At 43.8% G+C, this 14,681-nt stretch overlaps 2 protein-coding genes across 2 annotated transcripts in view; one reads left to right on the forward strand and one right to left on the reverse strand.

Moving 5' to 3' along the window:
* NBEA (neurobeachin) overlaps nt 1-14,681 on the forward strand; it is a 519,273-nt gene that overhangs the window by 353,610 nt on the left and 150,982 nt on the right. Inside the window, exon 41 of the mRNA XM_085320669.1 lies at nt 8,583-8,719. Coding sequence (XP_085176795.1) covers nt 8,583-8,719 — 137 coding nt within the window. The remainder of the gene's footprint in view (nt 1-8,582; nt 8,720-14,681) is intronic.
* Nucleotides 10,506-13,170, reverse strand: MAB21L1 (mab-21 like 1). Its single transcript, XM_085320670.1, has one exon. The coding sequence runs from the start codon at nt 12,406-12,408 to the stop codon at nt 11,329-11,331; it is 1,080 nt and encodes a 359-aa protein (XP_085176796.1). The 5' UTR covers nt 12,409-13,170; the 3' UTR covers nt 10,506-11,328.

The raw sequence follows: 14,681 nt of genomic DNA on the forward strand, positions 1-14,681 counted from the left end.
AATCCATTTTTCTTCCAAGTTAGCATTCAAGACAGGAATTTCATTGGAGGAGGGGGGATATGGGAGAAGAGTGATTCTTTTTCCCTTTTTATGGTAGACACATAACCACACAAACCTTGTACTTCCAAACATGGAAATTTCATTCAGCCAGATATCCATAGTTTCTGCTTATTATATATTCAGATTTTGATCCTCAAGTCTAAGTACAAAAAGGAAAAACATATTTGTGTGAGTTTAATTTAGAGTATAAATTCAGGCATCAGTTATACTACTGATATGTAGTTGGCTTTAACATTGAAAACAAAAATAAAAGCCCCACAGTGTCTATAACATTCTATTTTTAGACATCTCAGTGTTTATTTTAATCATTTTTCCACATTACTATCCAAAATAGCTTAATATTTTATAAGGTGGTTGTCAGTCACATATGACAGACCTCCTAAGCACAGCTTTGAAGAGCTCTTCTCTTTTTACCTTATTACACCCTATTCTAAAACTGAACATCTTTGACTTTTAAAATGGCAGCTGTTTTTTCTTTCCAAACTTCCAAAATGACTCAGTTCAACATTTTTACTTTGTGTTTGTGGAAGGCCCTGAGAGTGTTTCATGTGCTCTTACAATCCACTCGCACTAGACTACTCAAATTTCTATTTTTCAGAACTTACAAAACTTCAAAAAAAAAACAAAAAACAAACAAACAAAAAAAAAACGGAGACTGCAGAATGAGGTTGCAGTGGAGTCTACGAAGTGCATACTCACCTACTGCACAGGTCTGTAGCTTCTCCTGGGTCCCAAAGTGCCACACGCTAGGTGCAACTGGTTAGCTGATCAAGGATCAAGCCAACCGTAGGAGATGGTAGGAGAAATGGCATCATATGGCACTGCAAAAATGCATACCTAGGCATAAGGAGCTAATTATGTGCAATTCTATAATTCTGGGTCTTGCTTCATCTTTACTATGTGGTTACTGACATACAAAAATCTATGTAAGACCTACACAGATTAGCAGTATATAAGAATATATAGTACCTAGGAGTATATCCAGAATTGTATTAACACTCTCTATATTAAATTAAGCATTTCCACTGACCTGTGGACAGATTTTTTTCTTTTTTTCTTTTTTTATTCTTTTTAATGCTGATATTACAAAAACAAGCTAAAGATCAGTCAAGAAGACAGTTTGGTTAGTCCTAGTTTCATTGGTCAGAAATTCTACAAGCGGCAACCTCATCCAGTGCATTGGAGCAGTCCTTGCTGGTACCTGTTAGGTGAATTTTAGCTTGGTTTTTAAAGAAACAAGGTTTATGTGCGAGTACGCTCTGTCAGCCTTCATCTGTGTCACTTCTGAACCTGGAAGCCATTTTGAACAAAATCTAACACAGGACTAGGGATTTCAGAGGCAATAGAATTCCTACAAGAAAATCAGGTTGTTAAGGAAGAAACCCTCCGTGACAGAGACTGCAGCATCAGTTCTGATTTTAYTTGATACCAGAGCATATATCTGGGAGAGTCTTTAGATGTTCCCTCAGTGTGAGAAAACAAAACATGCAGTCAACTACTAGATACAGTTATATAAGAAAACAGTCTTCATTAGTTCTAGTGTTGTTTAGAGATACTCTTTGTATTTTCAGATAATTTTGAAATAACAGCTATTGCATCTTAGATATTTCTTATAAATATACCTGACAAGCCACATGCTAATTCAATAACTTACGTGTTTTCTTCCAAAACACACGTACAAGTAGCTAACCAAATAGACGAACTTAAAAATGTCACAAGCTATCTGAACATAGTATTTCCCTTCACTACAGTCTGAGGAAGCTTTCAGTTTATCCTGAAAAGCTTTTCCAGAAGGGCTCACATCTTTCATTTTATTTCTAATCAATGGAGCTCTATTGGCATGACAAGGTACACAAGCTGGGCTGTATAAGATACCTGTCAAGTCTGGTTCACTCACACTTGCAATTGGGATTTGATCCTTCATGTTCCTGACTTATTACAATGAGTTCCTGTTTCAGTGTGTATTGCATAGCATGATGCTATCTCTGCTTTCAGATTTTTCTTCCAATGTTAGATATACTTCTCTAAGGTGTTTTCTTTCTGTTTACTTTTTGATTAAATAGCTATAGTGGTTCTCTGAGAGAGTAAAACTGTCACTTACATGGGCATGTTCAGTATCACTTAAGGTTTTCTAGGCTGAAGGCAGTAACTTAAATTTCACCTGAAAATGAGGAGGAAGCCAGTGCAAGTCATAAAGCATTAGTATAATATACTCACATCTGGATATACCCCTTAACAATCAAGCTTTTAGTTTCTGAAACAGCCTAAATTACTTAGTAGTTCCAAGGTATAGCTTCAGGCAGAGCACACTGTATGATTCTAATTTTGAAGAGGTAAATGTATGCATTGCAGTAGTGGAGTGTCCGTCTCAAACGTTCACGTATTTCTGGCCAGATGTAAATCATTATGGGGAGTCTTGATTATTATCATTAATACCTGATCATCTGGCAGGTTGGAGCTAGCCATGTTCTGGAACAGTACTAAATCCATAAAAGCCATTCAGCTATAAGACCTATGAGGTTCTCATGTATGCCACAAAATGAATTGGACTTTACCTGCAAAAGGAGGCAAAACTTGATTTCCTAATTTGGTTTAGGTTGTTTGTTATACATACATCTAATTGCTCCATTGGACCTTCAGTGAGAAAATACCTAGTAAGTTTGACTTTGGTACAGTACTTGAGCTTGTCTATGCACATTCTTTAATTTTATTCTTTATTAAGTGTTTATTTTCTGTTATATTTTGAACAATGTAAAGAATTGATATTTCTAGGAATTCTGTGAAACACTTTTCAGGAAGAARATATTTTTCTTTTAATATGTCTAGGAGGGTATGGAACTCAAGTAACARTTTACTTGTGGAGATGCATGTGTGGCTTCTTTTCAAATGAATACATGTTATGCATCTGTTTGAGATAAAATTCCATTATTTTTTCTTAGATGACACTATCTTTAAGTATTTTTCCCAATCTCATTATAAATAGATATTTACTTCTTACCATTTCATTCATAGTAGTAATATCTAAAACTATTTTTAATTACATTTCATTTTCTTTTTAATCAATCAAATGCAGTTCTTTGCTGCTATGGCACCACTTAAGAGAACTGAGTTGCTGTAATTGTTTAGTTGTTGTTGTTGAAAAAGGCCATTGAAGAAGATCTTTGGTGTTAGTTTTAATGTTATACGTATTCTAGAGAAAGGTGGGGGGGGAAGTGGGGAAAATTTTGGAAAACAGGGCCTATCCACGCTGGCAATGACATTCAGACAAACAATAAAAATCAATCCCTCCCTTGCAATGTGAAACATATGATGTGGAAGAGTAAAATACCAACAAAGTTTGGGGATCTCTGAAAACAAGGGAAAGGAGTTGGGGATATTATGCAAAGAAGGAGGAGAAAAGGCTGTAGTCAAGTTTAGATTTAGATTCTGTTTTTTTACAATCAAGAAGTTGTGCAAATTATTCCATTTAATGAAACCGTTGAAATGATATATAAAGGCAGATTTATATATATATATATATATATATATGTATATGTATATATATGTATGTATGTATGTATGTATACATACAGTCCTGTGGAAGCCTTGGTTTGAGTGAAGGAGTTACTTGCTGTATCTGCTGTAGTGGAGAACAAATGGGGGGCAACCATCCAAATGTAAGTTCAATGTATTTATTGCAGGGCTTTTGAAAGGCTGCTCTGTATCAGATTTATGATGACAACAGAAACAAATAGGCTAAATTTTGACAATTTTTTTAGGAATCTTAAGTTGTTTACTTGCAGTTTACATGGCAGTGCATGTAAAATAATAATAATTATTTTTAATTGGTTGATTTTTTTTTTTTTTTTTTTTTTTTTTTTTACTACAACGCTTTTTCCAAAGCTTTTGGTGCTTATAACTATTTCTGCCTGTATCCTTGTATCCATTTGTATCACATGATTTATTTTTTGAAAAACTGAAGGGGTTTGTGTGAGTGTGGGTGTTGTGCGTGAATTGCTTCAAATATTTGCACTTCTAGTCATTCTTAAGTCGATGTCAGATACACTTGGCATTAGAGTTAGTTAAAGTGCTAGATTAATTTTAGTTCTCTTATTTCAGAGAGACTGTGAATGATCTTTATTATTTGTATTATTTGAAAGTTTTGCTTAAGCATCATATCAAAGTACAAAATTTGGTTTATACAAACTATTTTGCACCATAAGGTTATTAGTTTCGACTAATCTGGTTTGTATTTTCCATGATAAACAGTTCATGGAAAAGAGATTAAGTTTTTTTTTAAGGCAATGTCATCTAAAAATCAAACATGACAAAATTCACCAGGTTTTTATCAGAGTGATTTTGAGTAGACTGTAAAATTAAACTGGCCTATATGGTTTAATGTTTTCAAAGAATTTGTTCCTCATTGTATTTTTCCATTTATAAATAATCATCAAAATATTTTTGAAGTTAGTCTTAAAAATCTGCAGCACGTAAAATTACTTGTTTCCGTAATTTAGCATATAAAAGCATGTATCTTTTCCTATTTAGAAATAATTGTGCCCAATCATTTTAGCAAATATACCTCCAGTGTAATTTCCAGTCTCATAAATATTGCACATCCRTAGCGCTAGCAATTAAAATGGACAATTTATGAAAATGAAAATGTGTGAAATAACAGCTTAAAATATCACTATCTTTGGGGGCTTTGTTAATGAACAGAGTTATAATTTCATCGGTATTGCTTTGCTAGGTATCAAGCTCTTCAGCTGGTAAAACTTTTCACTTGCACGGACTTTCTTTGCTAACTTCAGAACATAAGAATTAAAGTCTCTGTTYAGCGAAGAGTAGCGGGGACAAGGAGGTTATTGCATTCTGCTTTTATTCACCTTCCAATCCCACAATCATTTACTTCTGGAAAGGAAATATGATTTTAAAATGTGTACGCGAAATACCGTTTATTTTAGAAATGTAAATCACGTGTGCCGACCACAGGGCGCAGACAACGTGGAAAATTCTACACTTGAGCAGATTACAAAACCTGTGGATCTGAAGTGAATTCTGGTCTGCTTTTAAGGCCAGAACTTCTTTGTCAGCGGAGTGCCGCTCGCAGCGGGTCCGCTCCGGAGAGGTCGCGAAGAGGCAACGAAATGCTGCTTTAAAAGAGATGCTCGTGGTTAGAGTGCAGCCGTCTGACATGGGGGCTCTGCGGGCGCGTGTCCTGTCGCGAAACCCCAGGTCTGCAGCGAGAAGGGCGCTTTGCCCCCCCAGGGCTAACCTGGAGGCGTCCTCGGGCTCCGCAATCGCTCTCGGTGTGCGTAGGGAGCGCTCGGCCACAGCCCTCTCCGTGCGGCCCCCGGTGTGCGGGGGGAGCCCGCTGCCCCGCGCTGCCGCGGGGCTGCGGCCGCCTCGCCCGCGCAGCCCCCCGCGCAGCGCCCCGCGCAGCGCCCGCGCAGCCCGGGGTCTTCCCGGCTGCTCGGCGTCAGGTGTGCCCGGCTTCTCTTGCGGTAGATGCGCAATTGCGTTTTGGAAGAGGACCCAAAGCTTCCCGGTGCCATATGGAAAATCTGCAGTATTTTGATTATGCGTTATGTAAACATTTTAATATCRGATCCTTAAAAATCCAGAGACTCTCCCAAAGGGGATTAAAACATAATCCTCTCTCTATATAGCTGTAGTGGATTAATTTCGTATTCTCTCAGTGGCTGGTTTGCTCCCTGAAGGCTACAACAAAAAGACTCAGTGCTCCTTAAACATGCTATGGAATTGGAAGTTGTAATTGGAGATTTCCAAAGGACAAGTGTAAAAATGACACACTGTTAATGCAGAATATTTTTCATTTTGTGCTTTCAGGAGAAAAAAAAAATCTACAAAGATTTTTTTTAACTTAGCTTGTACCCCCAGCCCCCAAAATAATCTCATAATTTGTCCAGTGCTTAGAAAACGCTTTCTTGCTTTTCTTTGCGAAAAGGAAAAGAAAAAAATGGAGAGAAAAAAAAATAGCCGAACGTTTTCTCGTCTGGAAATCGCAATAATGATTACTCCTCGTTGCATTTTAATACCTTTGACATGTTTATATTGCAACAAATTTAGGGTGTCATTTGAACCCAGGGCAGATGCCAAGGTACCGGTGTGGGAGCCCGGAGTCTGCTCTCGAGAGGGGAAGGCAGAATTCCCCGATTTCTCCTGCGTTTAGTAGCAGGCTAAGAAGTGCATTTCCCCTTCCTCCCCCATACCCACCCCCTGCTTCTGCAGCTCTGCCAGCACCCGCGCAGCGACCTGCCGGCTGCGCCCATTGTCCTCTCCAGGGCTTCGTGCGCTGGCTCTGGCCTTCTGGCCATTAAATCGTGGTGACTTTATTTATATTTTAGCCACACAACAGCGGGGAAAAGAGGTAATTGGATTAAATTGATGGTCGTCCTTGTGGGATTCAGGAAAGCCTACAAACGCCTCCTTAAAATGATAGAGTAGCGGGTTGTTTCCAGGACGCATCTTGGGAAGGCGGATGGCTGCGCACAAAGGCCCCGGGCCGGCGCCGGGCGTGCGGCGAGGGGACGGGGGCAGAGGCGCTGCTGGGGCAGCCCTGCAGGAGAGGTGGGAACGGTCTGCTTCAGAGGGCAAGTGCTTCTGCAGGGCAGGGAGCCGCGGCCGCTGCAGATCCCCCTTCTGTAAACACAAAGACAGGGGGCCTGGGGAATAGAAACCCAAATCCACTTGTAATCGTACAAGGGAATCGAGCATAATTACTTGAGCGACCTAGATGAAGATTGATGAGCCTTTAAGGCGGCGTTTCGGATCGATGTCGCTGCCCGGCGGAGGCCGAGGCCGGGCTCCCCGCGGCGCGGCTCTCCGCAAAGGCGCGGAGGGAAGATGGAGGCGAGGCAGGGAGAGCAGCAAAGCAACCCGGGGCATGTGATTCCGATCAGCTGACTAGGGTCAAGAGGCTACCCTGGTTTATTAGGAGATGGAAAACAATAAAATGAAAGAAAATAGAGTTTGTATCAATATTATCCAGCCTGCCACGCTGGGCTGCTGAAAGCTGTCACTGAAGCCGGGCGGTTTTGATTCCCCTTCTACACACAGTAATCCATGCCTTCCTCTTTATTTATTTTGCAGAGTAACTGACAAAACATTGTGCGGTACACTCTCAAATTGGGTGTTACAGTACAGTAAAACATTAACAACATGACAGTTAGATGCGCTGATACAGGACTAATTTGGGCTAAGTGAGTAATCTGAAGTGTTGCTCGCAAGCTCTGGTAGTAAAGTGCGTGTGCAGTATTGGGGGAGGAGGAGAGAAAAGGTTGCCTCTATGCCTGTTAGCCTTGGTGCGAGCTGCAGCCCAGGGCTTGCCTTGGCCGCGCCGGGCCCTCCAAGCAGGCGCTGCCTCCCTCCCCAGAGAGACCAGTGCCCGGGGACTGCAACTGGGAACGTGCACAGGCAGTCTGCCCTCTGAACAAGGTCTCCATTATTGCACAGAAGATTTTAACTGCGTAACACAGCCAAAATATCTCTAACGTTCACTGAGATGATGAGTTCACCAGTTTCTAAAAGGTGCGTCAGTTAGATGTTACACTGAGCTTCTCAGTACTGGGGCTTTTATTATTTACATGTCAGATGTATGTTTGTGTATGCATGTCTGTGTGTGTGTGCTTATCTATATGAATTAACCTGCACAGTTCAGGGGCCGATTCTAAAAGTGTRTTTTATTTTTAATCTCTTCTTAATTAGAGCGAGCGAGCTTCCTAAGCACTGACACTGTCAGCCTAACAGTAGATTGCATTCGTATTGAAGATGGCGAAAAAGTGATACTCTGTAATGTCTTTTGCATTAATGCTGGAGCTGTTTCCTGATTAAAACTTAACAATTTGTGTGGAAAAGGCTGCCTTTTATAACAGATTTCCACTTACCCCATCTTTTCAGTGCTCCTGCAAGCGCCTTGTTAAGGAATATATTTTGAGTAAAATGTTGTTAACAGTAATTTTAAAAGGATTAAGTGACAGCAAGTCGGAATAAAAATTACCTCGCCATAAATACGCTTAACGATAGTAGCCTTTGTGCGCGTGTGGTTTGCAAGTAGCTCCAAAAAATCATCTTTTGCGATACTTTCGGAGTTGAGGTCTGGACCCGGAGTTAAACATAACGCCGCCAGGTTTGTCCAGGAAGGTTTCCACGGCGTGAGGCTGCGGGCTGCCCTCGCCCGCCGAGTTGCGGTCCCCGTTCCCCGAAACCGCGTGCAGCGTGGGGCTGCTAGCGCAGCCGGCCGCACACGAGCAGCGCCGGCTGCTAATGAGGAGTAAAAGGGCACGAGGAGTCAAGGAAGCTACTTCTAAGCGGCAGCTATTTTTCACTCTGACTCCCCTGAATTTTGCTCCTCGTTGATTTATCTCGCAGCTCACGAACTCTCTTCCGTCCTCACTGCAGAGTTCAAAGCGCTGGCCGCGGGCGGAGAGCAGTGAGGCGGCGGGTACGAGGGGCGCGGGGGCCGCGGGGCCGCGGGGGCCGCCCGGGCGCCCTGCGCTGACGCCGCTGCCCTTCTCTTGCAGGCCCCGTGGTGCTCAGCACGCCGGCCCAGCTCATCGCCCCCGTGGTGGTGGCCAAGGGGACGCTCTCCATCACCACCACGGAAATCTACTTCGAGGTGGACGAGGATGACCCGGCTTTCAAGAAGATCGACCCCAAGGTGAGTGCGGCGGCCGGGCCGGGGGCGCTGCCCGCAGCCGGGCCCGGGCACGCGTGCGCCGGCGCCGTCCCTCCCCTCCAAACTCCGCTCCCCTCGGCCGCCTCTCGCTGCGGTTTATCAAAAAGCGCAGTGTATTAATGATGTTAAATCCTCTATTACGGCGGCGTGCACATTTTTCAGCAGTCTTTCGCTCAATGCCTTTGTATGAACATGGGCAGATTTAGTAGTTAAGCCAATTGCTCTAAAATCCCTGGAGGTAACAGCAGTCCCAGACCGCGGCCTCCCTAAGACACACGGGAAGGTTTTACCCTTTTAGTGGATATCGGAGAATCCCTTTATTTCAAGAACGTTAGATTCCTTGTAAGAAAATACTGCTCATTTGAGTAAACATGCTGATTGCTGAAATACAAGCTAATGCTTATTTTCTGGAAAAAAAAAAAAAAAAAAAAACGGAAAAGGAAAAGGAAAGGAAAGGAAAAAAAGCCGAAAGCCAGCCGCAGCAGCAGTAGGGGTGCGTGACTCGAGCCTCTGCGTGCGCCCGTCGCCTCTAGGTCTGAGCACAGGGCTTGGATCCGGGGCAGGAGGGGGCTGACAGCACAGGGTGCTCCTCTCTCCTGCGTTTTTTTTTTTTTTTTTTTTTTTTTTTTTTTTTTTTTTTTTTTTTTTTTTTTTTTTTTTTTTTTTTTTTTTTTTTTCCTTTGTTACTTTTTAACACGCTAGGAGAATGTTGAATGTTATAAGCCTCTTTTTAAGGGGAAAATAGGAGAGAGACTTTTCAAAAGACCTTGGGATTTTTGAAGAACTATCGCAAATAATTTACAAGAAAAACGCTATTGAACTCGTCTGAATATAAGTATGTTTGTAATAATGTGATTTCTGTATTGACAAGTAATTTCTGAAACTCGGAACTTTCTTCACCGTGCTGAAAAAAAMCAGATTCTTTCACAATAGCTTAGTATAACGGGTTGCAAATAGTTGATATCTACGTCTAGTGTTACACAGGCGATTGGCCTCTTTCAGCACTTGTTGACTCTTAGGGTACTAAACAAAATACGTGTTGTTATCTTATATTTGGATCTTAAAGTCGCCTGAAAGAGAGGCATACTTAGAAGAGCCATGTGTTAGAGTACGAACAGGCGATTTTTGATCACCGGCAGTTTGTGGATGTGCACATGTTACTCCCTCTGCGTACCCGGCCAGCGCGGGGGGGGGGGGTTATTTCTGTGAGCGCAACTGGCAATCTTATCACATTCGTAACGGATTTGTAGGTCAGAAGCAATACTGTTGTTCACTTTATTGGTGCAGGCTTGACCCTTTCACCTATAAATTTTACTTTCTTCTTTATTACTACTTGCGCCTAAATGTTAGTTTTTGTAAAGAGTCAGGTTCAGTATGCTGACTCTGCTTTAGGAATACGTTGTGTGTTTCCTCAGCATTGCTCAAAACCGAGCAGAAACACATCAGCGCCGTATAGTAAATGTTTTGAAACGAGATTTATTTTCTGACGGCTGTAAAAAGGGTTACTGTATTAATAATTACATCAGTGTCTGGCAGTTGCTGATGGTCATCTGGAGCTAAAGTCTAGTGTATATCCACCACGGCTATTTCCTTACCCTACAAAACTATTCAAAATGCAMAGTCAGAAGGCTCCCCTTAAGTTTACTGCTTTACGGGATTTAAGCAACAGAATTTAATCAACAGAAAGAYAAAATTCGAAAAACGTAGCTGCCCTTCTGTTTTTTTGAAGTGGAAAATTTGATTCGGTATTGAAACGCTTACCCGTATGCATTTTACTTCATTTATTAGCTTGTAATTAAATAAATCAGCAACAGAAATTAAAATCTAAATCACAAAAGGTAATTATCCAGTGTATTTCAAGTGCATTTTCAAATATATAATTCCAATATTCAAGCGTTATTATATAAGCAGAATCCAAATTTCTTTTGAATATATTTAAATAACATTTCAAGTATATTTATGGAATGTTAGAAATAGAACAAGCAATATATATGAAACGAAAAATGTAAACTTGTTAAGTTCAGACACTTCAAAAGACAATTAACAAAAGTACCATGATAAAATCTACCTTTTTAAATGGTATCTTCTTTAGCAGAAAATGTCCTTGAAGTATCCAAAATGGCAATTTAACTTCTGTTCACCAAATCACAAACACCAACATCCACAATTTCAAAGACAATGTGAGATCACAATATCTGATACAAATTAAAAGGTACATTAGGGTTTGTTCAGGTGGCATATCCAAATAGCTTTTACTCACAGAGGGATTACATAAAAATACTGGGTTTTGTTATAATCCGTTGGTACCGTTTCTAGGCGGAATGGTCACAATCATGTTAAATTACAGCCAATTTTGCTTTCCGGGTAACATTTTTGTTTTTCTCACGGGGAACTGCAAAACTGTGATGAAGAGGAGTGATACTTGCTGTTTTTATTTGTTTTTTCTTTGTGAAGAGCCTAAGCTATATTCCTTTTTAAAAGAGAATATTATTTGCAGTGTCAAGTGGAAATATTTGACTTTTCGAACAGGAAGCTTAAATTTCATCAGGACATAAGCAGATGTACCGGTTAGGCCCGTTTTTTATTACCCTCTAAAGTTTCTCCAAACTTTTCGGGTTGGTGAGTATTTCCCTAGCCAGTCGCCACGTTTGTTTGGCCGCATTTTCCAGGGCCGAATGAGGTTTGCCCTGAAACAGGTCTAAGTTGGGCAAGAAGTAATGTGGGCATCTCCTGCACTGAAGGCAGGAGATGAGCTGCAGTAAAATCCCGTTGAGCCGGTCCCCCAAGCAGGACTCGTCCCAGTCCGATTCTCGGGGGTGCTTTTCGCATTCGTATGAAACCAGAGTCTTCATGTGATAGTTGTTGAGGGGCTGGCCCGGCAGCTCCAGGTGCCGGTCCCGTAAGGTTTTGAGGATGGAGAGGCATTTCTTCCTGCAGCCGCCCATCTGCAGTCTGTTCTCGGCTTCGGCGAACTGCAGCACCCAGGCATCGCTCTCGGCTGAGCTCTGCTTGCCGGCCAGCGAGTGGCACTCCTTGGACAGGAGGTTGAAGCCCTCCGCCTTGACCTCGGCCACCCGGTTGGGTCCCGGCCAGGGGATGTGGGGAAGCGGCCAGTGGGCAGCACTCCTTGGCCAGATCCCCGTGCATTTGAACGCCGGAGTGATCTGCACTACGTATCTATCCCTGATTCTCAGCTTCACTTCGCTGGTGTCTGCTACCATCTTTACCACATCTCTGTAACTACATTTATCCACGGCTTGAGCCACCAGAGTCTGAAACCTGGAGCGGATTTTGCGAGCGGAGAGGTAGCCAGACGCCGTGATGAACTCCACCCAGAGGGACATACTCCTCTTGCGCCCATCGCTTAACTTTAGCACGGCGCAGCCCGGCAAAGAGCCGTCGTCCACGAAGTTGAAAACCCCCATTTGGTTCAGATAAAGCACCACTTCAAACTCCGTGGGGGAGATGACTTCCAGCCCCTCGTAGCGGTTGTCCATCTCGTTCAAGGAACTGATGAAACGCGGCTCCTGCACCTCCACCTCCTTCAGCACGTCCGACACCACTTTGCAGACTTCGCGGATCGTTTTAGCGATGGCAGCTTTCCTGGCTTGGCATTTCTCGTTGTAGTATTTATTCAGATGATACACCAGCTTGGCCTGGGCCGCGATCATGTTGGGGCAGAGATCCGGGTTGTATACCGGAGTCTCGCAATACGCTGTGGGATCCAATGCGGCTGCTAAAGCTGGAGCCAACTTCAGAGGAGAAACGGGCTGCTGCACTCTGAAATGTAACAAATGGCTTTCCAAATGCGCTGTGGCTGCTGCTCCTCAGATGCTCTCTTCCTGCTTTTTTAGATCAGCCGTCTTGAAGTGTGTGTGGCGGGGGCGATGTTTTTCCTCCCCCTTTTTTTAAAGGGTCCGTGAGTGAGAGGAAAGCATCGAGAGCTGCACCTTCCCCAGCAGCAATAAAAACAAAAGTTGAACCGAGACACAGCGAGGCTTCCAGTAGTCCAAATAATAAAACCTCTCCGTATTTATTTATGTTTGCCTGTAGTAATCACTGCGTGTGTGCAGGGTGGTTAATCAGACGGTGGGAAAAGTGCCGCGTGTGTGTGCGTGTGTGTGTATGTGTGTGTATATGTCAGAAGAAGCTGGCTGTTGGTTTGTATAAGAGCCCAGATGCACTCGTGTGGAAATTATAAAGGCAGGGCCAGGCAGGCGGGCGGCCAATCGCCACTGGGCTCGTCACTGCAGCCTCTTTCGGCTCAAACCCGGCTAATTAATCCCTCTCTAGGAGATAGATATGTATACACCCAGGCACACGCACGCACACACACGTATATACGCAAAGGTAGAAGGTTACTGGCAGAAAACCGCGCTGGTCACCCGCTCCGTTGGAAATCAAGAGAAACCGCTCTCCTCCGGTGTAACGTGAAGCGCCCTGGCGTTTTGAAAGGACTTGGCAGACCCGCGCTGCATCCCTGCTTGTCTGCCCCCGGCTGAAAGGCGAGCGCAGGTGTATTAGGGGGCTCGCAGCAGGCAGGCAGCCGCAGCCCAGGGCTTCCTCCTCCTCCTCCTCCTCCTCCGGCGGCGGCGGCGCAAGCCCTTAGCTCCCCCTTGGCGTCAGACCGCGCCGTCCTTCCCTCCTCGGGGCGGTCTGTAACTGCGAGGCAGAAGTTTTGCTCTCGTGAACCGGTCAGTGCGCAAGGCAGCAGGTTCACGGCAATCTAGTGGTCTTTGGAATAAAACGTGACGCCAAAGTCCGCGATCTGTTACAGTTTTAAAAGGTCTTCCGACGGGGTATAATCGATTTTAAGGTTTAGTGCATTTCGGCATCGCCGTTGCCTTGCTTTTTGTGTTCATATCTTATGAAGGGAGAATCAATTGCTAAACGTGTTTGTCAGTTGTTTTTTGCATTTCCTCCAGAAATCAAGTAACAGATATGAACAGTAAATCTGATCTGCCAATTCTTAGCTTCATTTTTCTATTTCGGTGTAGCGCGCCAGTATGTTGTGAAGAAGGTACGTTCCGCTGGTTTTCTGAGACGTAGTTGCACTATAAGTATCTACTAATTTCAAACCTGGGCGGTTTATTGTATCGTGAGCTCTGCTAGCAAGCTGTGCTTAGTAAATGCGCGCACGGGAGGGATGCTAGCGACGGCAAACACGCTGGCATGCTGCTAATCAGACAGTTCGGGGTTTCGCGTGCGATGTGTAATTAGCAAATTTCTCCTTCAGTACCTTAAGTGTTAGCAATCGGGACTTCCATTTGCGAATAAGCTCGAGTGCAAACGCTTCTGCTTTGCAACATTTATACAGCTTCGCTTCAAGAAAACCCAAAGTTATACATACATATATATATATATATATATATATAAAAGTATATATGTATGTATTTAGGAAAACACCCTTTTCATCCCCTGTCTTTATCTTTAATCTACCGCCCGATTATTAATTCTTAAAGTAACCACCACAAGCATAGCAAGCGCCAAAGAGAAGGCATAAGGCAAAGAAAATTTCACATTTATTCAATGTATGAATGCGACCAACTTTATTGCATACAGCGAAGAATTCCTGACTTTGCGCTTGGCTYGCTCGGTCTAGCGTTTACACGGGTGCTCCCCTTGCAGAGGGCAGTGATTCCTAGCAGGAATTCCTAGTAGCTGATTCCTAGCAGGAATAATTTTCTGTCCATTAGTGAGACGAGGGTGGACGCGGGGGGCTCCTCGCTGCAACACGGCAGGTGACAGGTCGTCCCGAAGCAGCTTTCCTCTCCCCGGCCGCAGCGCCCTGGCGCACGGCGCCGGGCCGGCTGCTTCCCGGCTGAGCCGTGCGAGGAGCCGCTGGTTCCCACCCGGCTCCTCCGCTCCCTCCGCAGAAGTTTCCCGGGCGGGGGCGGCCGCGGCGCGGCCCCGCAGCCGCCGTGCGCTTTTGGGACAGCTGCGA

This window comes from Rhea americana, unplaced genomic scaffold (genome assembly GCF_003343005.1).
Source record: "Rhea americana isolate MKP2758 unplaced genomic scaffold, rheAme1 scaffold_65, whole genome shotgun sequence".
In the NCBI taxonomy this organism is placed as follows: Eukaryota; Metazoa; Chordata; class Aves; order Rheiformes; family Rheidae; genus Rhea; species Rhea americana.

What these genes read in the sequence shown, in the direction of transcription:
- MAB21L1 (XM_085320670.1), bottom strand. Translation starts at nt 12,408, where the DNA reads ATGATCGCGGCCCAGGCCAAGCTGGTGTATCATCTGAATAAATACTAC.